Source organism: Cupressus sempervirens, chromosome 6 (assembly GCF_028749045.1).
Source record: "Cupressus sempervirens isolate cs-2001-9-10 chromosome 6, ASM2874904v1, whole genome shotgun sequence".
In the NCBI taxonomy this organism is placed as follows: Eukaryota; Viridiplantae; Streptophyta; class Pinopsida; order Cupressales; family Cupressaceae; genus Cupressus; species Cupressus sempervirens.
This window is the reverse complement of record NC_143123.1, coordinates 675,265,945-675,292,684: the sequence shown is the minus strand read 5'-3', so window position 1 is coordinate 675,292,684 and position 26,740 is coordinate 675,265,945. Positions and strand designations below refer to the sequence as shown.

General features: G+C 37.2%; 1 protein-coding gene across 2 annotated transcripts in view; it reads right to left on the bottom strand.

Moving 5' to 3' along the window:
* The window catches only part of AMY3 (alpha-amylase-like 3), a 165,476-nt gene that overhangs the window by 49,454 nt on the left and 89,282 nt on the right, over positions 1 to 26,740 (bottom strand). For both annotated transcript variants that reach the window (XM_089789321.1, XM_089789322.1), the window contains exon 11: positions 20,831 to 20,953. In XM_089789321.1, coding sequence (XP_089645447.1) covers positions 20,831 to 20,953 — 123 coding nt within the window. The remainder of the gene's footprint in view (positions 1 to 20,830; positions 20,954 to 26,740) is intronic.

Sequence of the window (26,740 nt, the reverse complement as noted above, 5' to 3'; positions counted from 1 at the left end):
GAACTTTGTTTGCACCTACAACCACTTCTCATTTGGTCTCTAGTTTGGATTGTCATTGTGAAGCCAAGTTCAACATTTTTGAAGAGGATAGATCGAAGAGCGAGAGATAGATTCCTCAAAAAAGTTTAAATCATTCAAAGTAAGTGATCAATCCCATTCTTGAGTATTTTGATGAATTTTTTCAAGTTTTTTTTCAAATTTTTTTTGAAAGATATGTAGAAGCAAGTTTGGGTATCTATTTTAGTAGTTTTTTCTCACTTCTTTCCACTTGTATGCATGATGTTCATAGTTGTTATGTCCTAATTAAAATTTATTTATTTTCTAATAGAATAGGTTGCAAAAAACTAGGCAAGAGTGGATACCAGTGGTAGTGCTAGTCAAAATTAAGTGGGGAGCCAAGGAGGGTAAGGGACTCGTAATTTCAAAACTAGTATAGGTTCTCCTTTGTGGAGACATACAACAAGAAATATCACAAGTTGCAGGAAGTGGCTCATACTGTCGTACCATAGAATTATTTCCTACATGAAAAGAAATGAACCATTATTAATAATAATTGTAAGCTCAAAGAAAAGAGATATTAATCATCAAGAGTCGATTCATGGTAGTGCAATATTCAAATCCTTATGCTTAGTTGAGCGGTGGAAATGATACCCTAGTACCAGGATGCTCAGTGGCTGGTTAAGTTGTTCCATGTCTACTTCCGGGTAGGGAAGGCCTTTCTCATTAGAGATTGCATGGGGATAAGTTATGGTCCGAGGTTGGCTGGTTAAGCCCCTGACAATGTTTCCCCTCTCTACAAGATGTCAGGACGTGCATCAAATAAAGATAAGTTGAGCATTCAAACATTTATTGGTAACAGGTATTTTTACTTTTGTGATGTATATTCAAATAAGAAGATAAAATGAATTTATTATATATCATCATTTCAATTATTTTCCTTTATTGAAAGCAACCTTTCTCGTCAATATAATTTTTAACCAGTTAGATCGGTTGATCTTCCAACTGAATATGGAATATATCTATAGGATTGTTATCTCAATCTTTCATTTATAAGAATAATGATTATGAGCATATCTTCTAATCTTATGTTATTGCCACAGAAGGAAAAGAATGAAATAGAGATAATGGACACCCCAAATGATATAATGGTATCTAATGTCCTAAATGATACAGTGGTATCTGACGCCCCAAATGATACAGTGGTATCTAATGCCCCAAATGATACAGTGGTATCTGATGCCCTAGATGATCTAGTGGTAATTGATGCCCTAATTGATACAGTGGTATGTGATGCCCTAATTGATATAGTGGTATGTGATGCTCTAAATGATCCAATGGTAATCGATGCCCTAATTGATATAGTGGTATTTGATGGTAATCGTCATTTGATCCTAAGTGGTATTTGTGGACTAACCTAGTTGTTTACAGAAGCATTCCTAGATTGATTTCGGTTTCGAATTCTAGGGTATGTAGGTTTTAATATCCATAGTAAATTCATTGATTGTGTTATCAATTGTTGGTTATGGAATTTCGTTTAACTGAGTGTAACCGTTAAAACTCATTCACATGAACATAACTGATATAACTGTCTTCCTATGAAAATGAAGTAATATCTATATTTCTTTGATATGTTAGTTGTTAGATAAGATCCGGGAAAAAGTGGATGTTACAATTGCCTGTAGTTGAATGTCGTTGCTTTGTCTTTGATATATGAAGGCTCCATCTATACCAATTTGGATATCTATTAATATAATATTTGCTTCTTTTTCCTAACTTCAGAAAATGAAGGCTCTTCTTGAATATATTGGGCTGCATACTAGTCAACCATGTGAAATTTCAGTCTTTCATGTTTGATATACTAAATCTTTGTTTTGAACGTAGATATAATTATCGCTGGAGTTTATTGTGCAAGTTTTTACACATAATTATTTGGGCATTTGAGGACCCACGATATTTCCTTTAAACTGGCAGCTTTCATTATACCAAAGTTTTGATATTGCTCACAAATTTAATTGCAAGTTTCAATATTAATATTGTCGGATGAGCTATAATAGTTGCAAGGTGATTAAAAGAGTTCATCTATGTTGCTGTTCACCAATTTAGTTTTTGTATTAAATCTGTTGCTGATGTTATATATGTCTTCACACATATACATGATGCCTTTACTTATGACTACTTCCTCTCATATGACTTTCAATCGCTTGAGTCCTGTAGACAGACACACAGACAACCATATATTTTGTCAAGATTTATTTCATGCTTAAGTATCTTTCATTGTCTGTCCATTATTACAACACAGGTTCCCCATAGTCATCTTCTTGGATCATTCAATAATATTGGTGACTCCGATGATTGTCACTGCAGTAGAATGTCCTCACTTTGTACTGTTTGCTGCCAGTTTAGATCATTCTCTTCAGATAGTTATTAATGATATGATGCTTGATATAATTCTATTTTTCTAAATGAATTGCTTCATAAATATACAAATTTCTTAATGTTTGTGCTTGACTGATGTGTCCGTAGATATGCTTGATATATAGTTTTCATGCTTGATGGTTCAATACTCTTCTATACTTATATATAGACAGCTTGCAACTAGTGAGATAGATCCTTTACATCTCTCTGCTGGTGGATAAGTGACATCAATGACAATATCTTTTCACCTACCTGTACGACACAACGCACAGAGGTTCCAGTCAGCCCTTTGAAAGACCCAATGCTACTAGCCATGAACACTAGTTCACACCCTACGCTAGTGGAGATGGACATCATTGGAACCATCCTCATCGAAACCATTGTTAGGGGAGGATTTGGGTTGAATGTCCTCCCTGAAGAAACTTGGAAGAAACTAGAGAAACTGATACTGTAGCTGCCAACCTTAAATCTAGTGGGTGCTAACCACTACGACACCATGCCAATCAGTACTCTAATGGCGCAATGGGTGACAATTGGTACCCAACCCTTTGTTGTGGAAATCATGGTGATTCCCTTGAAGAAAAAAGGGTACAATGCCATCTTGGGGAGAGGGTCGCTTGTCACAGCAAAGTGAACCACAACTAAAAGCATAACACCTTATCAATGGAGAGTGGAGGAAGGAAATTTGTCATTGACCTTAGAACTCAGATGGTGAGTGAGGAAGTTGCATCTTCTTCGGAATCAGAATCAAAAAGAGAGTTGAGTGGATCAGACAAAGGAAAGAATAGGATGGAGCTGAATGATGAAGGTGTCCTGGAACTTGAAGGATGCTTTGAAGATTACATGGATTCCATGAACGGACTCTTCCACTAGCAAATGGAAGATTACAAATTATTCTAGTATAACATGTTGTAGGTCAACGAGGAATCAGAGGACTTGTTTCCGCCAAAGTACAGAGAATACAAGGGAAGGCATAAGTTAATGAGACTTTGATGCACAAGTTTGACACAGAGGAAAACATATATTATCAAGATCCGTTGTTGAAAGTCACAAACCTTGGGGACGAGGCAAACCCCAATAATATATTGGTAGGGGATGGCTGGAATCTAGTGCCAAAGGCTGCAACGTTGAAATTTTTTCTGGAGTACAAAGATATCTTTGCATTGATGTACAAGGACTTAAAGGGAGTGCCTTTGGAGTTGTGCATACATCACATTCCATTGGTAGCTTGAGCCCAACCAATACAGAAGAGGTTGTACAAAATGAATAAAAATTATGCTGCTAGGGTAATGAAGAAATAGAGCAAATGCTCAAGGCAAGCATCATTTTAGGGTCCAAACTCACAAAAGGGTATCCACCATTGTCATCTCACCAAAGGAGGCAAACCCATTTCGCATCACCACCAAAAACCCCTTTCCCATACCAGTTACAAATACCATTCTTGAGGAAGTAGTGGGACATGAAATGTATTCATTTGTGGAAGGGATCTCGAGGTATTAACAAATCTCCATCGCCAAAGAAAACAACTTGAAGACCACATTTGTGGTGGAAAATAGTGTTTACGTGTACAACTGGATGCCTTTGGACTCTATAACACGCCACTAACTTTTCAAAGGATAATTCTTGACATCTTTGACAAGGTGTTGATAGGGAGCTTCAGGGCATTCCTCGACAATTGGTTCATTTACAGTCAGAGTAACGTGAATCGCTGTTGTTCAGGTGATTCGGCGATCCGACTTAGGCCGAGCGATTCATGGTAGGTCAGTGAATCGGCTCACTGATTTTTGGGTCAAAAATCGCCAAAATCACCTTAAATCGGCTCGAAAAATCAGCCATGAGAAGCATAAGTTTGTCACCTAAAAACATAAAAAATTAAACACTTTTTTAATGTTTTATTTTTTCTTTCCTCTTTCTTATAACCTTAAAGGGCCTTCTAATTGTTTAGGATGAGAAGAAGAGAGGAAAAGTGAGAGAGAAGAGAGAAGAGAAACCATAGGGTTGCAAATAGCAAGAAAGAAGAACATCAAGGAGATCAAGAATTAGTTTGGGGAGGCCATAAGATTGCATTGGGAGCTTTAAGGAGCCAATAGCAACACTCCTCAACTCATTTGCAAGAGGTAAGCGTAAATTGCTTTTTGTATGTCAATGTATTTTTCATTCTTTTGTCAATTTTTTGAAGTTCTCATTTATAAATCTTGAATGTCTTTTAGTTTCTACATTTTTTTTTACTAAATTGCAAGGTGCAATCTTGCAAACCCTACAATGTTTTTATAAAAAATTGTAGACATCTACTTGATTTTACATCGTACAATTTGCTCAAAAATAATGTAGGGTTTGCTGTTTTTTTTAGTTCAAGTTTGTAATGGATTTTTCTTATTGCAGCAACCTCAGCTTTCATTTTCCATAATGCCTAAGAAGGATGAGGCTTGGATCTATATTGAAAAATTTCTTGGAAAACAAAATATCAAACAAAATGTTTCTTTTGTAAAGAAATGAACTTGGGTGGCATCTATAGATTCAACTATCATATTGCAGGCATACCTGGACATGATATTACCTCGTGCACTAAACAAACCGTTGAGGCAAAAAAAAAATGTTATATGGCATTAGAGGCTTTGGAACAAGAGAAGTTATATAAGAAAAGACAACTTGAATAGTTAGGTGTTATTGGCTCCCATGTGCCCTCATCCGCATCCCACATCTGTAGGTTGCATTGGAGAGGGTTCTTCTAGGCCTCCCTTTCATCCTAGTGCTACTACTAATGCTAGTGCTAGTGCTTGTCCTAGTGCTAGTCATTCCTATACTAAGCCTGGGCCTATTATATTTCAGCCTAGAGTGCGGAAGTCCAGATTGGATAGTTACTTTGTGCCACGCACTACTTCTAGCTCACAACCCTCGCTTGAGAACATGGGTAGTTTGAACAAGGAGATTCATGATGCTGCCAGAAAACAAATTTGCAAGTTTTGGTACTTTTGCAACATTCCATTTATTGCAGCAAGGTAATTATATTTTTTTATTTGTTCTCTTTTTAAATTATTTAATATTTTTACTTGTGTAATAGCAGATTCATATTTGATATTACATAATGATTTGTTATCTAAATTTCTAATCATAACCTATTTGTGATAGGACTTCTTATTGGCAAGGCATGATAGATGCCATAACTATTTGTGGTCCGAGCTTTAAAGCCCCTACTAAGGCTGAGTTGAGTGGCTACCTCTTAGATGAAATGGTAGAGGACATGAAATTTGACCGTCGAAAGGAATGGACCATAAAGGGTTGCATCATCATGATTGATGGTTGGATAGATAAAAGGGGAAAAGCACTCCTCAATTTTCTTGTTTTCTATGGAGGTGATTGATCATTCTACTTTCCTACATGCTAATTTAAATTTTGATTTATTGATTGCTAATTTGTTGATGGTCCATGAATCATAATCATGATAATTAAATGTTTCACTCTATTTCAATTTTGTAGGATCCACCATGTTCATCAAATCTATTGATACTTCCTCTCAAGTGAAAAATACCACATACTTGTGTGAGGTTATTGAGGAAGTCATAGTAGAGGTGGGGGAAGAACATGTGATACAGGTGGTGACAGATAATGCAGCAAGTTATGTTGCTGCAGGTAAACTTTTAAGTTTAACTTATCAAATTTTGAACTTTCCTGATTCTAAGTTTCTTAATATGTGTAAAATTCTAATTAATTTTAAAATTGCTACAGGCAAACTATTGATGGAGAGGCACCCCACTATATTTTGGACTCCTTGTGCCACACATTGCCTTGACCTCATGTTGGAGGACATTGGTAAGAACGAGTGGGTCAAATCATGCGTCAAAAGGGCAAAAAGTATATGCAAGTTCATATATAATCATCCATTTGTCCTCACCACAATGAGAAAATACACAAGAAGTAGGGAGTTAGCTCGTTTAGGCATCATGAGGTTTGCTTTGAATTTCATCACACTGAACTCCTTCATGACATCAAGGGAAGAACTGAGGCGCATGATTGTTGGGGAGGAGTTTGTTTCTTCTTCCTATGCTATGACCACCGCAGGTATAGATGTGGGCAATATCCTCTTTGATGAGGATGGTTTTTGGGCACCTACTCCAGAAATAATCAAGGTAAAGTTTTTACAATTTAACATTTAGTATTGTTATTTATTATTTAATAATTTCAATTATTTAATGATTTAGCTTTATAATTTAGTTTTGACTCTCTCTTTTACATTATATGCAGATCAATGAGCCTCTTGTATCTCTCCTATGAATTGTTGATGGGGAGAAGCCCTCTATAGGCTACATATATGAGGGCATGGATAGGGCCAAGGAGGCCATTAGAGCTCAGTATGTAGGAGTGTCAGAGAAGTATGGCCCCATTTGGGACATTATTGATAGGAGATGGCAGATCAACTCCATAGGCCCATCCATGCAGTTGCATATTACCTTAATCTAGCATATCATTTCCTTCCTAACTTCAGGGCAGATGAGGAGGTTCTTACCAGCCTAAACACAATCATGCAGAGGTTGAGTCCAGATGGTAGTGCCACAACTGCAACTATTGAGCTGGACAAATTAAATAATGAGGGGCCACTTTTCTCTAGTAGGATGGCCATAGAGGCTCACATCATTACAGCCAAGTAAATTCAATATATTCTTAAAGTTAATTCATAATTGTCATGACTTATGCATTTTAGTTTTTTAATTTTGTAATTTAGCCTTAAAGTTGTGCTTGTAAATGAGACTAATTGTTTTTCTTTTCGCTTATTTCAGATAGATGGTGGCAAATGTTTGGGCAATCAACCCCAAATCTTCAAAAGATTGTCATCTGTATTTTGCGTCAGCCTAGCAGCGTTTCCAGATGTGAGTGTAGTTGGTCCATGTTTGAGCATATCCACTTGAAGAGACGAAATAGGTTGTCTGTGCAGAGGTTGAATGATTTTGTATTTGTTCATTACAACCTCCACTTTAGGACCAGACAAATTTTGGCCACTAACTCCTCTTTGATCATTCTAGAGGAGATTGATCCAAAGTCAGAGTGGCTCACTAAGGCTACAGATGTAGCAGTCTTCACTGAGGAAGACCATGAGGGGGTTGTCTAGGTAGATAGAGAGGCAGAGGCTGTGGCCATGGCAAAGGAGGAGGCTAAAGCACATTCAGGCACTGGCTGATGTACACGTGCATGCACAGAGCACGCCATAGATATAGGCCCTAGTGATGTTCGTGCACCCATCTCACATGCGGGGGCTATGGCTCATTGGTCCTCTAGGACCTACCTTAGACGCCTTTGTAGAAGGCATTCAGAGGCTGAGTCTGACCCTGAGGCTGCAATTGAGCTTGAGGATGATGATGAGGCTTGAGATAGAGGCTTGTTTTTTCATTTTGTTTACACTTTGACTTTACAGATAGACCTGTGTTTCATGATTCATCATCATGGATCTTCATCTTACATACATTCTAAATTGATGTCATTTTGATTTGATTTTATCATTATGGATCTTCGTCTTACACACATTTATGATTTGACAACATTTATAATTCTATAATCTATATATCTATGTCATGACTCATTATGATCCTATGATTTTTATTTATTTAAGCTACAATTTACATTTTACATATGTGATGGATTTATAAATTAGATTTCTTGTTTATGTATGTTAACTTCTATTTGATGATGTTATAGCGTTTTTTAATTATATTCAATAAAGGGTGCATGAAACAATTTTTAAATTGTTAAAATCTTTAAATTTCAAGGGTTTTTTCACTTTGCCGATTCATAGCGGTGATTCATAGGCGATTCACGATTCGAGTAAGCCTTGCCGATTTCGATTTTTGGTTCTTTGTTTACAATGGACAAGACATGCACTTGGTAGTCCTACAAGAGTGCATGGAAAGGTGTCGAAGGGCTAGATTGACACTAATTGAAGAAATGTAGACTCATGGTGTCAAAGGGGAAGCTACGGGACACATCTTCTACAAAGCTAGATTGAAGATAGACCTTGATAAGGTGAGGGTGATTATGGAGATGGAGCCCCCCACACACATCGCTGGAGCAAAGTCCTTACTTGGCCACATTGGTTACTACAAGAGGTTCATCAAGAACTTTATGGAAGTCTCATACCCCTTAGACAAATTGACTTGGAAAGGGGAGCATTACACTTGGGGGAAGACATAGGATGATGCATTTGAGGAGTTAAAGACAAGGTTGTTGAGAAGGCCAATCTTGGCATACAAGAATTGGGATAGGGAGCTCCACGACCATGTTGATGCTTCAAATTTTGCAATAGGTGCTACGTTGGCTTAGGTGGGCATGGGCTAGACAACAATCTATTTTGCCAATCGATTATTGTCCAAGGAGAACTATACTATAACTGAAAAGGAAGCTCTCAGAATGGCCTATGCCATACAAAAATTCAGACATTACCTTTCGGTAACTTTGTTCATGTTCTATGTGGACTACTAGGCACTCATGTACCTGGTTAACAAACCCATCATTCAAGAAAATGTTAGCAGGTGCTTACTTCTATTGCAAGAGTTCACCTTCATGATCATTGTGGGGCCAGGGTTGTAATGTTTCCGTTTCCTTTTACCACTCAAGAAGCTAGATGATGGAATGATTGTTAAGGCCGTATGATCTGAATGGGAACTATATGGTTAGAGTGGATACCGTACGGTGAGGTGTGCTTGGCCAAGATGCCGTACAATTTGATCAGTAGGCCATACAGTCAGGACATTAGGTTGTATGATGAGATGTTGGGTGTGGGGAAGTGCACAGAAAGATGTCGTACGATAGTCATAGGAGGTCGTACATTAGTTGGGTTGGTGAGATGTACTGTGGGGATGGGATAGATAGGTATAGTTGTAGGAAGGCCTTGGTAGATGAAAAGCGTGGCAAGAGGGATGGAGTGGTGCTAGCTATGCAAAAAGTGAATCAACAATAAGAAGTAATTGCTAATGATAACACATCATATAATTATGTAATCAACACGAAAATGAGAAATTAGTACTCGCATATACTAGAAGTTGCATTCGTGATCAAAAAATATAATTGCATACACAGATGGTGCTCCAGATATATCAGACCCAAAGCGAAGTAATACACAGATGTAACAGGGTGAGGGTTGAATCCCACCGAAACCAGAATAGCCAAGTAGGGAAGATCTTTCACTTCCAAAATAGTGAACAACACAGAACTCCAACAAGGATTCACAATACAAAGAAATAATCCAAATCACATAACTACTACTACCTACACACCGTGTCAAATACCCTTCGGAGGAACTTCCAGAGGGTTTACAAAAATAGTTGACGGTCAAACCTACGGAAACAATAAAATAAAAATGGGTCTGAGATATGTTAAATCAATCGACCCATGAACAAAGGTTTGATTAATTAATTATTTTATGAGGGGAGCATTACAAGGGTACAACTACATGATTGCATATTAGATGTCGTGGCTAAAATCTAAATAACCACTAGAAGGCATCAATTATGATTTCCTAGATGCCCACTTGTTTCGTACTACAATAGTACCAATGTGGTACACTAGTATTGGAAAATATCTTTCAACATCGCAGGTTTTGAGATACATGCTGCCAGGAGAAAGGAGGAAGCTCATCTTGAGGAGGATATGCCAATTGACAAACAAGCTATTGTATAAAATGGGACTGGACTAGGTGCTAAGGAGATGTGTCATGAAGGAGGGTCCTAGAAGGTTTGATAGGACATATGGGACCGAACACAACATCACACAAAGTGTTTCTCATAGGCTTATGGGGGCCTATGTTGTATATCGACACCTAGGAGTAGGTTGTAGGTTGTACTACATGTCAACGGGCTCGAAAGTTGCTGAAGAGGGACTTCATGCCCCTCAACCCTCCACATGCCCAGGATTTGTTCAAACAGTGGAGGATGGATTTTATTGGACTATTGAAGACCAATTGTGCCAAGAGATGACGTTACATTGTCGTGGCTGCAAAGAATTTAACTAAGTAGGCAGAAGTGTGGGCTTTACCTAGTAACTCGATGCTGAGCACAACCAAATTTATCTACGAGCAAATCATTATGTAGTACAACATACTTATTCAGCTCACAAGTGACCAAGGAGGGCACTCCATGAACCATGTCATCAAATTATTGACCACAGAGTTGAAGATATTTTATTCTTTATCCAACCCTTACTATCCAAGAGGGCAAGCCAAAGCTACCAACAAGATTTTGTGCAAGTCCCTATCATTAAATAAATAAAATTATTAGTTTTTTAATATTTGGGTTCTTTATCGAATTATGCATATCTTGGGCCCATCGTTAATTTTCCATAGGTGTAGGTGTTTTTCGTGGCACTTCGTTTCTCTCAAAGTTTTTTCTTTTGACGAGTTATATATGTCCATTCGGTTGGATGTTTTAGGTATGAGTCAAGAATTATTTGATTGCACTGTGAATTCTAGTTGTTGTTTTGAACACTTTTCACCATTTCGGAAGTCAAAGACCTTCCATATTGGCTATCTCAATTTTGGTGGGATTCAACCCTCACCCTATTCCGCTTTGCTTGTTTGGCTTCGGATTTGGCAAATCTAGAGTTTTTTCATTGTTTATAACTAAGCTCTAAATATACAAATATTGTTTCGGTAGGCAATCATTTCCTACTCGATGTGATCTGGAGTATTATCATTATTTCTATCTATTCGTAATACTTGGAGGAGTGAATATACTTAATACGAGATCATTGGCAAAGAATGACAATATCACTGTGCAACATTTGCACACTAAGTTATCTACACACCAAGAAACATCATCATATGGTCAAATCCCATCCCTACATCGTACGTTGTTGATTAACCTTCCCCCTCCATTGTGTGGCCTACCTCCTCTCCCCCATTCTATGTCATCCTTCAATTTTCCTACCATCGTACACACATTTGCTTGCATCGTATGACTTGGGTGCAATCCACCTGCCATATGATAGTTTAGAGATCAAGGTGAGATCACTTGGTTAGTAGAATTGGGGATCCACAAGATCCTACAGAAGAAGTCTCATTCTAAGAGAGCTCACTAGAAACAAAATTCAAATCAATGAAACCCAACAACTCATGCAAGAAACATTACAGAAATTGGCTGAAGGAAAAGCAATCAGAGAACAAAATGGGCATAGCAACAACTCTATTACGGAAAGGACAAATCCACAACCCTCTTGCGCTTGATCTCTGTTACCAATTTTCCCTCCAAGAATGGAAGCGCCCTACAAAGAACAAGCCCGCCTTTCAAGAAATGCAAGAACTTTGAGAAGATTAGAGGAAAGCAAAAATGCAAAGTGATACATCCTACAAAGAATATGTTGATCTAAGAATGAGATACTCAGGCAAGGGAAATTGTCCTTATTTTAATGATGACCTCAAAAGCAAGATTGACAATGTGAGCTTATCACCATTCGATGGATTTGGATCAATCTCAGTAGAGGCTTGGGGTGTTGAATGCCAGACATATTTCCAGCTCAATCCGATGTCGAAAGAAGCAACAATCAAATTTGTTGCACTCCATTTAGGAGTTGCACACGAATGGTGGCATCATGGCTTGGTTCCTCTCAGCCATGATCAAGTAACCTCTTATGTTGAATTTATGCAAAGACTGCTTTGATGAAAAGGATCCCGAACTAAACTTCAAAGAACTGGCACAATTGAAGCAAATCGGCTTAGTCGACAACTACATTATGAAATCCTAGAGACTATCTATCTTGGTCATAGACATCTCTGAGAGACAACGATTGTGTTGTTCATGGATGGGCTGAGGGAGCCCTTGAGAGATTGGGTCAAAGTTTTTAACCCTAGCAGTCTCAACAAAGCTATAAAAAAGCTGTGTGACATGATTGCATCGTCTTCCTCCAAGAATTGTGCACCCTCTCCACCACCTCTACCGCAGAATGATAAACACAGGGAGATGGCTCAGAATAAGGTTTTGACCAAAGAGGACTCGCAACAAGAGTTTTGAAGGAGGAAACTTTGCTTCACTTGCAAAGAGTCATAGGGACTAGGCCATTATTGTCTTGGCAAGGAAAAGATTCACTAATTGAGGTGTTACCTAAGCAATGAAGAAGAAAGTTCGATCTCCAAAGGGCAAGATGAAGAAACTACTAAGGTAGAGAGAATTGCCACACTCATGCAAAAAGAGGGTTCCATCGCTACCCTCGCTATGACGACTGGAAGTAGTATCTTCAGGGCCCATGGAATACTTCATGGAAAACGAGTCACATTCATGATTGATAGTGGTGCCACATTCAATTTCATCAATTCATCATTGGTCACTAATAAGGCTTTCCATGCAATAGAGCATGGAGATTTTCAGGTTAAGGTGGCAGGAGGAACTTTGTTACCTTGCACTCATGTGATTCCATAGCTAAGCATTACCGTGGGAAACTATACCCTGACAGATGATTTCTTTGTCACAAATCTGGCTAACACGAATATCATAGTGGACATCAAGTGGATGAAGACCTTGATCAATATACCCAAAGTCTCAAGAGGAAGGTCTTTCATTTGAGGTAGATGGCAAGAAGTTGTTGCTAAGAAGGAAGAGGGATGTCAAATAGAGGGCCAAGGGAAGTCACAACCAAAAGATCAAGGCAAGTTTTAGATAAAATATGAACTATGAATGTAACTTTGACATTACAGGGGCAAGAGAAAACATGACAGTCCAACCCCAAGTATCTACCCTTAACTCCTCATTTCAGTCCCTAAATGATTGGTGGGCCCATTTGTTGGTCAAGTACTCCAAAACAACTTTTTCATGTCCGTTGACGGATGGCTATACACAGGATGATCGATACGAAGTGATTGATGGTATCATTTACTACAATGATAATATCTACTTGGTACCTAATTCCAAACTGAAGAAGTTGATTTCAGGAGGTTTCCTAGAATCCGGTTTGGGATTGCTTGAGGGCAAGCAACTTTTGGGATGGGAGGACTGTAATATCTCCAACATTAAATAAATAAAATAATAATATTTTTCTATATTTGAGATCCCAATCAATTTATGTATATCTCGGGTCCATCTTTAATTTTCCATAAGCATAGGTGTTTGTCGTGTCATGTGTTGACACTTCGTTCCTCTTGGGAGTTTTTTCCTCCGGCGAGGTTTATATGTCTATCGGGTTGGATGTTTTAGCTATGCGTCTGGAAATATTTTATTACACTACAAATTCTAGTTGGAGTTCTGCTTGGTTTTTGCCCTTTCAAAAGTGAAAGACCTTTCCCTATTTGGCTATCATTATTTAAGTGGGATTAAATTCTCACCCTATTCTGATTTTCTTGTTTGGCTTTGAATCTAGCAAATCTAGAGTGTTTCATTGTTTCTAGCTGAGCTCCGAATATACGAATATTTTTAGGTTGGCAATCATTTTTTGTTTGATGTGATCTGGAGCATTATCATTATTTCTATCTATTTGTAATACTTGGAGGAGAATGTACCTGACGTAGGATCATCGGCAAAGAATGACAATATCATTGCACAAGATTCGCATGTAGAGTTATTTGCACGCTAGGAAATACCACTGTATAGTCAAATCCCATCCCCAAACTGTACATTACTAGTTGACCTTCCCCCTCCACCATACGCCTTGCCTCCTTTCCCCTACCGTACGCCATCCTCTAATTTCCCTCCTACCATTTACACATTTTCTTGCACCGTACGACATCCAAATGCTCATCGAACACCTCCAACTTGTACAACACATGCTCCTATCGTATAGACATCACCTGCATTGTATGAACTAGGTGCAATTTTCCTGTTGTACGACAATTTAGGTCCATACCATATGGACTCTAATCTTAGCTCGTCCACAATGTTTACATGCACATGACATACATTGTGCCATTTTCGCACAACCTATTGTATTACTAGAGCTCACAGACAAGAGGACATGTCACACTAGGAAGGGATCATTACATTTTGGTGTTTGTGATTTACAAGTCATGTAGAGTTGGACATGAAGATTGGGAGGAGAAATTCCCTTAGATACTATGGGCCTAACGCACGACACACAAGGTGAGGACTTGTTAGGCACCATTCCAATTGATGTCCAACTAGGAACCTATCGTACTTGACAATTTTATGGTCCCTAACCTTTAGATAGCCATCGAAAATACACCGGTGATATGGAGAGTGAGACAAAGCGACTGTATGCACTAAACAAACTAGATGAACAACGAAGGATAGTGCATTGGGTGACGGAGGCAACCCAACAACATCGAAAGATGTGGCACGATAAGCACCTTGGGTTGGTGAGGTTCACCCCTAAACAACTGTTTTTTAAGTACATCAGAAATGAGATAGAACGAAGGAAATTTAAGGTGAGATGGCTCGACCCTTATAAAGTTTGTGAAGTTGGGGAGAATTGAGTGATCAAGTTATGGACATTGGATGGGCAAGAGGTTCTAAATGTGATGAATGGGTCGAAGTTGAAATTGTACCATAAACGACGATGGAGGAAAGACCTGGTTCACTCAAAAATGCCCAATGACAGGCAAATTGTATTATTAAAAAAAGGTTTAAATTTAAAAATAAAATAATAGAGGACTTGCTTTGTACAACAAGTTTTGTACAACATGCAACCACTGTCATACGACAGAAGAAAGGAAGAAAAAGAAAAACATCATGTGTGCTGAGGTAAAACAAAAAAAAGGTCTATGGTTGTGGAAAATACAAGTAGAACCTACAGTGAAAAGGGATGTGTCAATAATATAAAACAAGTGCCTACGAGGAAAAGAAGGCCTATGGTGATCAGAAATAATATATAACTTTCATGTGTTCAAGAAGGCCCACGTTATGTAAGACTGAGGCCGGAACAAAGCCTATAGTGGAATTTGAGAGCGCCTGCAAAGACATGAGCTATTAAAAAACATCAAATGACATTGAGGAATGAGCCCCGCGGAAAAGGGGAACTACCTACGAGAGATATAAGAAGCACCTCTGGAATACAAACTGTGCCCATGGTGGATAGAACTTAGGCATATGGGATATGCTGCATGAAGACAAGGTAGCAAGAAATGAGAGTTGTAAAGGAAAATATAGATTAGTATGCCTCATGAAGTCTACCTTATTAAAAACACACAGCTTGGGAAGTGAAAGTTATCCAAAGATAATATACACAACGGGATATATGCATAGCTTAGGGTTGCCAAAGAGATCAAATAGCTATGGTATTTGGTATGAACAATTAAGTACCACAAGGAAATAAGATGAATCATTGTACAATATATTGGTAAAACATGGGAGAAAGATTGGAGGCCCCATGAGAAGTTTGATTTTACAAATTTCACAAGGGAGCAACATTAGGAGATTTTAGAGTTGCATCTACAAATATATTTCGCTCTGCTTACAACACAACAAGGACCATGACAAAAAGAGAGTAGAGCAACACAAGACTGTATGTAGAACCAAAAAAAGAAATAAAGCAGTAGTTGGGGATTCCATATTTGGCATCATCCTCAACTAACTGCATAAAATGATGGTTATTGATGGATTCAAGAACAAGAACAAAGAAGCAAAGTTGAAGAAAACAATTGCAGGCATCCCCATTACCATTACCATCATGCAACAGTTCTATCATGGATCGAGACAAAAGAGTATTGCCATCAAGGGGCAAAATTGCAAGAAAGAAGGATAGAGATACAAGCAAAAAATAAGAAGGTAAAGTCAAAGATGCAAATGCAAACTTAAAAAGATGAAGTCACACCACAAAACATTACATTTGAAGGTCTAAATGGCATCGAATGCAAGATGCGGTAGCAGAAGACTCCAGAGAAAAATCTTATTAAAGAGAGTCTTAGACGTTCACAAGTGCAGTGGATAATTTAGATGCCAGAATTTTGTATTGGATATTTTAAAGGGGCCTTGTAGATGATGATAGAGACCTTCAACAGACACAACCGCAAGTGCATTTTTTAGTATCTTAGACATGACCTCACATTACTCTTACAACAATTGAGTTTACTAGGGTTTTTGGCATTCCACAAAGTATAGGGAAAAAGATTGACAAAACGATGAAAAGGATGACTAAGGATGTGAAAGAAATATTAATAAAGTTATTACAAATTCAACACAACTAGAAATAGACTCAATAGCTAACACCTCCAAGAGCTTCAGGATAAAGATGTCTTTTATTGTAGCTAGCGAGTGTAAATGTTTGATGGACATCATCAAGAGCTAATTCATAGGCTCTAGTCAAGCCTCGGACATTGCATTGCCTCATATTTTCCTGATGAAAGGCATCATAAAAGACTAGGCATCCTACTTGCTGATGGGATGTACGAATTCATGATAAAGTAGCACAAGATTTTACATGCCACAGTATGCCATCGAGTTCTTGCTCAGCACCACCCACACATCGATGCCTTTTGACAAATTGGAGATGAAGTCACAGGGTCATATGGCGCCTAATGACCTGCCTATTCTATATTGGAAACATTTGGACACAGTTAGTGCACATACGAAACAAAAGAGGAAGAGCCAAGTGGTGGTATCAGAGACTGAGTTTGACAAGAATGTCGAGGACAATGGTTAGGAAGAGTTTGGTGACACTTCAAGAGTAAGTGATGATAGATTCGAGATGGTAGGCCAAGATTGTCATCTCATCGAGGGAGAGATAGTGAACTTGGCAGTAGGAGCCAAATAAGACACACCCATACCCTTGGGTGGTGACACCTTGAGAGTCCTTTTCACTCCATTTCTATCTAGAGTCATTTAGTTAACTTCGCCTACATCATTTGGTGTGACAATAGCAGAAAATCCAGTGTCAAGCTTTGGGTAGTTGTGGGTCCCAGGTACTATAACACCTTTGACTGCAAATATAGCAGTGATTGCCCCTCCACTAGCACAACCAGAATTAGTCGTAAAGTCAATGTCCCAGATAGAGCACCCACGGAGTTGACCATGGAGCTGGTCGAATGACTAGCAGCAAAGATAGTGGTTGTCATAGATGGAGTAGTGGACAACCAAAAGACACCCAAAGAGGAGGTAGTAGGTGTGAGATTTTGAAGGAAGCCATCATGGAATCTTGGCATACATAGATTCCTCTTACACCTATGGTACCCCATGGACCTCCCCTTGCCACACCATACCGCAAGCAATCAGAGATTATCAAGTTTGATGATCTCAATGAAGGTAGTAAGTAGCCCACAAAGCTGAATATCCCTCAATAAAGGACATGGCTATACAAGATGTAGAAGATGTTCCTATAGAGGATGCTACTATGCATGATGAGGAGGCTGAGAGTAGAGTCCCACAACCACAACCGTTGCTAAAGATGGTACCTGATACTCAAGATAGAACAAATGTCAGAGAGTACTTTCTGAGGGTGATAGAGGTTGATGCATGACAGACTGCGATTTCAGTAGAGGCGCAGGCCCTCCAGATGGTGGATGAGGCAGTAACACACTTGCGAGTGTTTTCTATAGGGAGGTGTGCTCAAGCATTTGAGTAGCATTTTGAGATAAGAGGATGGCCTACCATAGAGATGTTGGAGGGATGGTGAATCCCAGAGTTAGTTGGGGAGAGCCAAATCCATACTTTACTTCGACAAGTGGAGCAAAGCTTTAGACAGGTGTATTATGAGCTTTAGAGGGCCGAGAGTCCATATGTATGGACCTAAACTACCATACAACAAGAAAATTGCACCCAGGCTATACAGTGTAGGTGATGTCTATACAATAGGAGCATATGTTGTACAGGTTGGAGGTGTTCAATGAGCATATTATTATTAATAAAAGTTGAGACTAATTAAAGGAAAAATATAATATATAAACTTCAAACCTAATTAATATGATATTAATATGGTTTGAATTATAAAAAAAATCTACAAACCTCTAAATTTAAATAGCAACTCAAAAATCTCCAAAAAAGAAGATACAAACAAGATACCTACCGTACAGGCCCAAAACAACCTAAAATCACTTGGTCATCATCATATTGATAAACTCCTCACAGAAATATTACCCTCAGAGTCCACCTTAATATTCAATATTCATTCATCATATTCAAAGGTCTCAAGGTTTTCTCCAATCCTAGATGGGATATGGGGGATTTTAGGGGACATGAAGGATTTTAGTGACAAAATTCATGCATGTGCCACCTTTGCCAAGTACTTTCAAAGTGCTTTTAATTTGAATATGAAACTCACCTGCATAAATGTTGTGTGGTATCATCTCTACAAAATGAGATAAATTGATAGTGCCACCAATTTGTTCAAGAAGAGCACGTGATTTGTATTTGCAAAGGGACATCATTGTAAATAGAAATTTTGATAATTTTAAACACCATTTGTTAAGGGGTTTGAGGGCACAATTATTTTGTTGGGCTTTAGGCTCATCCAGGACAAATCTACAACAATCTGCATGCACCTTGGTAGAATCTCTTAATGAATAGGTCCCAAATCCAAACCTAGTACAAATAGAGTAAGATTTGAATATTGCAAGGAATAACCTGGTAACTTTGGTTTTTAATATGTAAATGTTTTTTAATTAAAGAATAAAGTTGAAATTAGTATTGTTGCTCATCATTGATTTGAAATCATAAGTGGGTTGTATTTTATTTTTCTTTATGCTGTCTTTTCCTGAGGCATGTCCTCAATGGTGTTTACATGGTGACGTATCTATTTGCCATTTATTCTTTGCCATGATTTCACGTGTTATTTCAACAATATTATTCATGTTTCCAAATTAATGTTAACAACCAAACTGTATCAATCCAATTATTTTCAGTGAGTTTCTCTCTTTTATTTTCTTTTGTACATGTAATTGTCTTGTGTAAAACCTTTCTTGTTTACACATTGGCTTATTTATATAGATATTTAAATGAGCACTTCTACACATATCGAAACCCACTTCCGTTATTTACAGACTTAGAGCTTCAGGACCAGATTTAATACCCAGACAAAAAGAATGATAGCTGTTATATGTTGAAAATCAAGGTATTCTACATACTTGAGACTAAAGACTCTTCACTTTCATTTCTTGACAATATGTGTCTATGTTCATACAGTTTCCAAAACTTCATCATTGCTGTCAGAATTTCCCATATACAAGAGTATAGTTTGTTCCATAGTTTGTAAACTCTCTGAGTGCTTTTTTTGCTCCACATATTTAATTGACGAAATTTTTATCAACACAAGAAAAACATGGGTAGACATACCTACCTGGGTAAAATTATTTTTTGCTATACAACCATGCATTTTCTCTTTTGAGATGTCATTTTTTAATTTAACATATTTTTGTAATTGAATTGTTCAAAAAAAAAATGTTTGTTTTAGAAATTTTACTTATAGTACTTTCTAAGTTTCTATGTGTTTTCTTAATTCTTGCCTAGTATTTGCCAATTTGAAACTTTTGGGCTTGCCGAGTACTCTAAGTCCGAGCCTGCAGACTATGTTTTGTTCCACTGTGTTGAGACTAATTGAGTATTGATGAGGATTCGCAGGATCCTAGTCTGACTAAGTTTTTGGCCCATTTTTTTCCACCAAGTCCAGGTCCAAGCCAAAAAAGAGATTGCAGAGTATTTGCCAAGTCTAAGTCTCTACTGTGGCTTGTTCCTATGTTGCAGCGGGAAATTTCTATGGAATGTCACTTGTCAAAGCATCACTCCAAATTCGGATTGACATGGCAAACCCAAAAAAAAAAAAATGGAACTCAATAAACATGAAAAAATTATTCTTTTCCATCAACAACAGCTCACTTCTTTTTGTCCTTATAAAACAAGAGTGGAGATCTCATGGAAGCAGCCTCCAAGGGGCAGCACCTCTTTTGTTATCCACAAAAACCAAATATAGGCCTTCAAGGCCACAAGGACCTTCATGCCACACAATATATTTTGGTTTTAATATTTTCCCATTCTCATTAATGTTTTTTCATTCTCAAATGAGCTCCAAATTATTCAAAAAAAAAAAATGTACTTTAAGGTTGGTTAGGTATCATTTTAAACCTTTTTCTTTTTATAATCTCAAGAGTCCTTCCTGGGTTCACCAAGGAGCAGCCCTGGACCAAGCCATTTGGCCCAGGTGCATCCAAGACATGCCCTAGGCCAAATGGTTGGGCCCTAGGGTGGACCTCATATGGAACAAGCAAGCTAGATTCAAACTAGGATCATAACCCAACCCAGACCAGTCCAGGTTCAACAAGGTTAGCGGGAAACCAGGTTTCATAGGTTTGTTCCATCAAGCTTACAATGTAGCTACAAAAATATCCAGAAATAAAGGCACACAATTTGAGACAGCTGCAATTATGTAATCATTAATTTATATATCTAGGACCTGAGTAAGCATTCAAAATTAGAGAAAAGAATTAGAGCTGTATTGAGATAATGAAGATCAGATCTCTCGTATCTTAAAGCAGAGTCCATTATTGATATTAAACAATATTCTGTACCTGTGTTGACCCAGTATCATGATTCTCAATAAAGGTAACTGCCCGTGATGGCCACCATCCAACCACCCCAGGAGGTACACGCTTTTGATCAGATAAACGCCAATACTCACATTTTTCAAGTGCCTGTAATAAAAGAATTAAAAATGAGGAGCACACTCGCAAAAGCTTCAACTAAAACTTTCAATATCATTATCACCTGTGAACGGAAGAAGAAAAAAATGATGTGTATCATTTACCATGAGATGTTATATTCAATGTACCATGCATACATCATTATGTTTTAAATATAAGAATGACCCATTAAGTCTTTACTAAAGCAAATATTGTTGATATAGACAACCTACACTGCCGACAGACTTGCCACCTTCTGGTAAATATAATTTCCATCACCTTTGAACAGAAGATCATTTATGTTTGCTATGGTGACATTTTAATATCATTGCTTCCACCATGTTTAGAAACAATCAATACAAGATGTGGATATGCAAGGAAGGTTCCATGTGTAGTGCAATTCAGTGACTTTTGTAGGGTTATGCTTGAGGCAAAAACTTTCAATGACTGTACTATTAGTTTCATCTTACTTTTACATGCAAATGTGCTATTCTACACAATGTTCATCAATATGCTTTGCTGCGGCTTAACGGACTTATGACAAGGTTGCATGGGTACTCGTACCCACACCCCTGGTACTCATACCCACGTACCCAAGTACCGGGTACACGTATCCCACGTATTGGGTACTCGGTGGAGAGCATCATAGCTAAGGACCTTGATTAAGATTCTGATTTTATTTTTTGGTTTTTTGTTTTTGTATTAGCTTGTTGTTCATCATACTTTATTCAATACCAAATCAGTTTGAAACTTTGATACTCATTAACAATAAACTTTATCACTGTTCAAGTCATAAGTTTATCATTTGCAATATGTCATTGTCATATGATTTAGGATCTTCTTGTTCATGTTTAAAGTCTGCCTTCTTTGTTATGCATCTAAGCATTTATCATGTATTATTATTTCATAGCAAATCTGAAACTGAAAACAATACATTACATTTGCAAACTTTATCATTGTTCTTGTTTTGAAAAACCATTGTTATGACTCATAATTTCAGATTTTTTATAAATATAAAAGTATAATTTTTAAATAAGTTTGACATACCCAAGTACCTCCATCCCCTATTATGAAAAATACTTTAAACATTCAACATATATATATATAATCTGACTTATGGCTCATATTTTCAAATTTCTTGTTTTGAGTGCTCAATGTCATGACTCATGACAGATATTTTGATTTTTATATTTTCTATAAAATATTAATTATATAGAAAAAATTAGGCATACACATGTACCCCTGTCCCCTATTTTGAAAAATATGCATACCCATACCCGTTCCTGTACCCATTCCCGTACCCGCACCCACGTACCCATGCAACCTAGACTTATGATTATTTTACCACTATTGATAGGCAAAGTACCCCCACAGAAGGCGTATCATAGTTATAGCTTCATTGCCATTGAATAAATTGATGTGCTTAGAGCTGATGTCCAAGATTTTGCATAGGAATTCAGTATAGTTACAAAATGCGTATAATTTTCTGCTTCAACCCTTTAACATATATTCAAGGCATAGGGAACCACTATTTCGATTCAGATAAACCTGATCCTTGTGTGTAGTCAATTGTGAGTGTTTGCTGAGTGAATCTTCAATGTAGTGCCTCATTAAATAATTGAGACACAGAGAAATAAAACTTTAGCTATTATGCAACTATCACAGTGATTCAGCATTGACCTTGCTAGAGCATGTCATGGTGTTGTTGAATCGCACTTTCAGACAGAACATAGCTCTGATGCAGACTATTCCAGGCAGTACTTTTGAGGATGTGAGTTATAGAGAGGAGCCCGGTTAAAGCACCGGGTTTTGAAACTGACGAAAGGGAGCCGGTCATTCTTTTTCTACTCATTCTGCCATCTACTGGTTAACATCGTTAAGGGTGTTGATGCCTTTATGAAACTTTTTGCCACGTTTGACCTGGCGTATCAGAGTAGCAGAAACTTGAGGGGAGATTCTATATTTCATATGTATTAAAAGTAAAATCTTGTCCAACAAGGAGATACAGATGCTTTAAAGTAGATTCAGCCGTGGTAGGAGCTCAGATTTAGCGATTACTAAAATACTATTTTACTCTGCACCAGGGTACCTAGGATGTGGGTACTTCTAAGGACAATTCCAAATCAAGAGATCTTGAAGTTGTGAGATGAATGCACATGTGCAGAACACATGACGGAAATTGAAAACTACATGCACAAATTCATACGACAGAGTAGATTAGCATAAATGATCTTCCATTTAACATAAATAGATACATACATGATACAACAATAGGATAAAATAGCAGTGTGATTGAGGATCCTAATGTAACTGCTAGTTCTAAAAATAAATCTTAAGCTTCCTGCATTGGCTAACTATGACAAATTCTACCTACAGAATGCATGCAGTAGTACATATTTTTAAGATGCTCTTCAGTAACAGCTCTTAAGTTTCGGTTTCCAATTTTCAATCATCAAGAGATGTTGGGGTGCTCTATAAAATGTTAGTTTAGCTCCATAACAGTTCAGACGTGCCAGATGTGGATGCTACAATAGTGGGACAAAGGTGTCTACTCCAAATGGCAAAATATTCCATGAAATGGTGCATGGATTTTGACTTCTACCTTTTACAGATTTTGTGGGGCACAAAGTGATTGGCATCCTACATGCACAAACTGCCAATGTGCTTGGATTATTTAGACAGAAAATAACAGTTACATGCAATATAACCAATATCAGAAACAAATAAAGCACACATAAATGGAACAGAAGACACAAAGATTTAACATGGTTCACCCAATCCTAGGATACATCCACCAAACAGAGTCCAATATTATTATCTAGTAACTTCAACCTCTTACAATCTTCAATCTCCCTAACAACTCAATGCCACTGCAAGAAGCTATATATTCTGTTTAGCAAAACCTAACCCTAAGCCAATATTGCACAACTTATGTCAGCTTAACAAGTTGATCCTAAAAATACTTAACGAGTCAATCTTGGGAAATGGTTGACAAGTCAACTCAAAAATGCCTAATCAGTCACAACAAATCAACAATCTCCCACTTGGAGACTGATCATGGTCCGCACTAAGCCACCTCCCACTTGGAGACTAATCCTATAACCACATTTCTACCCCTAAATCTTCCTCTAGATTAATGCAACCTGGACTCTTGTTCATTTATTATTTTCATTCTAGAAGGCCTACCGAAGCTGAAAAGGAGTTCAACTTCTCCCTTTGCACTGTCTTCGTAGACATATTTGTTGTATTGTCATTTGTATGTATCTTTTCTAGCTTTAACTGACCATAACCCAAAACTAACCGAATGAAATGGTGTAATATCCCCAATTTAGCCGGGCCCAAAAGCACAAGTTCATCATCGCAACCCTTGTGAGCTGGCACTTAGATTTGAGGGTCTCAATTTGTCTGTCTTGCTATTTGTAGTAAGTCAGGTGAGTAGGGTTTCTATTTTTGACAGTGTAGTTGTGACACCCTTAGTCCAGACTCCGTTAGTATTTTATTGGACTTCAATAATGAGTTTGCATATTGAAAAGTATTTATCAAGTCTGACTTAATAAATGACTTTATAAGCTTCATGTTCTGATTTGATGGTGTGTTGAAGAAGCCTCTTTAGTGAAAAGTGTGCACAAGAACACTCTACCATTGAACTATAAAGGACTTGTTATATTTAAAACTTGAATATTCTTCCAAATGCAAAATAATAACTTAAGTGAAAAAGTGAGCATTAAGCCTTTTAAGTGAAAAGTGTGAGCATTAAGCCTTTTAAGTGAAAAGTGTGAGCATGAAGCCTTTTAAGTGAAAGCTGCGAAGGAGAATCTTTTTGGATTGAAATGTTATAAAGGCAATGTTGTAGCGTTCCTTGGCTGGAACTATCTCATATGACTATCAACTTGTAATGCACTGATACTTCTATACTATTCCCTTTAGGAACTTTCTTAGCATTTTGTCTATTTTCTTGTGATTCAAATTACAATAGGTTCCTTTCTATATAGTTGGTAGTCAATCCTCCAGTTGATATAAAGGTAAGTACGTATTTAAATAGTAGTTCAATTGAGACTCTAAGGTGAATCTCAATAAATGGAGGTCTAATGTTATAAATAAGAGACCACCATGCCAAAATAGCATATGAACTAATTTCTATAGGAAGTGAAAATCAATCTCTTATTGTCCGATGTTCTTGTATGAATACTTGTAACCATGTGATCAATGTTGGTGGATAGATTTATAAGAATTGGATATTTGATTCGTTGGTCTTATTCTCTCAAAAAGGATTTTATCTAATAAGAAGTAATGAGTGATTGGATCACTACTTTTGCTGTAATACTAACCCTATTATTTTCTTGTCACTGGGTGCTGCTATTGCAGTTTCCATTCTGCCTTACTTGGTCTCTGTCAATATTGCTCTGCTAACTGTATGCTATCTTCTGCAGCATACGTATTATCCTCTAAGATAATGGTATGGACTTCTCTGATATATTGTTCTCTGCAATGATAAGTAATTATGGTCTTCGTATGTGTTACGCATTCGATCTGAATTGTTTCTCTCCTGAGTTAATATCTCTCTTATATTAATTGCCATCTATCTTCCATGTTGATGTTCCGATTGTTTGCCGTGCCATCTATTACATCAAACTATATCTTTGTGTATTTGCTGTGCTGTTCCTGTGAGTCAACGCCAAAAAACATCTGGTTTATTTCCAGGATATGATGTAACTTAGCTGAGTATATAAGAAGATAATTCTCAAATAATCTTTGTTATATTACTCACTGCTTTGTTTTTCACTGCTGATTAGTTTTTATATTTTTGTGCCATTGGCTGTATTTCTTCTACTCACTGTTGTCTTGAATACATAAGTGGTCGTCTTCACATTTATCTCCCTATTCCATACTGTGCCTACTAAATAATGTTCTTTGGATAAAATCATAAATATAATAACCCCCCTCCTTGCCTGAATCCTACTTTGCATGAGTTGTGTCTGCTACTATATGAAGATTGTACCTCCTTTTGCTAAAATGGTCATTTGTATTGGGGGTTTCCTTAATATTGTCTTCTTAAACTCGACCTCATCTGCTGATTAATTGTTCTTATTAATTAGTCACTGATAATATGTCTTCTATAGTTATGGAAAACTAGAGTCATTAATCAAATGTTTAATAAAACGGGGAGTTTAATTGCATCTCTATCTTCTTTGATCAGTCGCTGATTAATAATTTTGATGCAACTTCCTTTTCCCATATGACTTGTGATTATAATGTAACGTCTATTAGAAAACTTGTATAGTTTAGTAATTTTGATTGATAATAATAATCATAATTTATTAATTATTATTTATCATTTGTTATTTACAACGATGATTATTATTTATTATATCATTTTCTAGATTATTATGTATTTATATATTTATTAATTATATATAATATTATATCAATATCATATTAATAATAGTTATATTATTATTTGTTTTAATTATTTATTAGTAAATTCTATTTGAGAATAAGGGGACATGACAAATGCTTTGTGAGAGAGAAATTCATTCCTTGATTGCTTTTTATATTGTTTGGGTTTCTCTCTAAGGGTTTGGGCGTGGGTTGGGGAAATATGAGTGTCGCCTTTGCACTATGAGCTGGTAAATGATCCAGTGAATTGTGTTTACTGCTGAAAGGTCTATGAGATCGATTGGTGTTGAGATATACCAATCTATTCATTCTGGTTTGCAATCTGCATTCTGAATTTGAATGGTTTAGTCATTTGAGATCGCTGCAATTAGGAACTGACAGGGACAGCTCTTTGTATGGGAG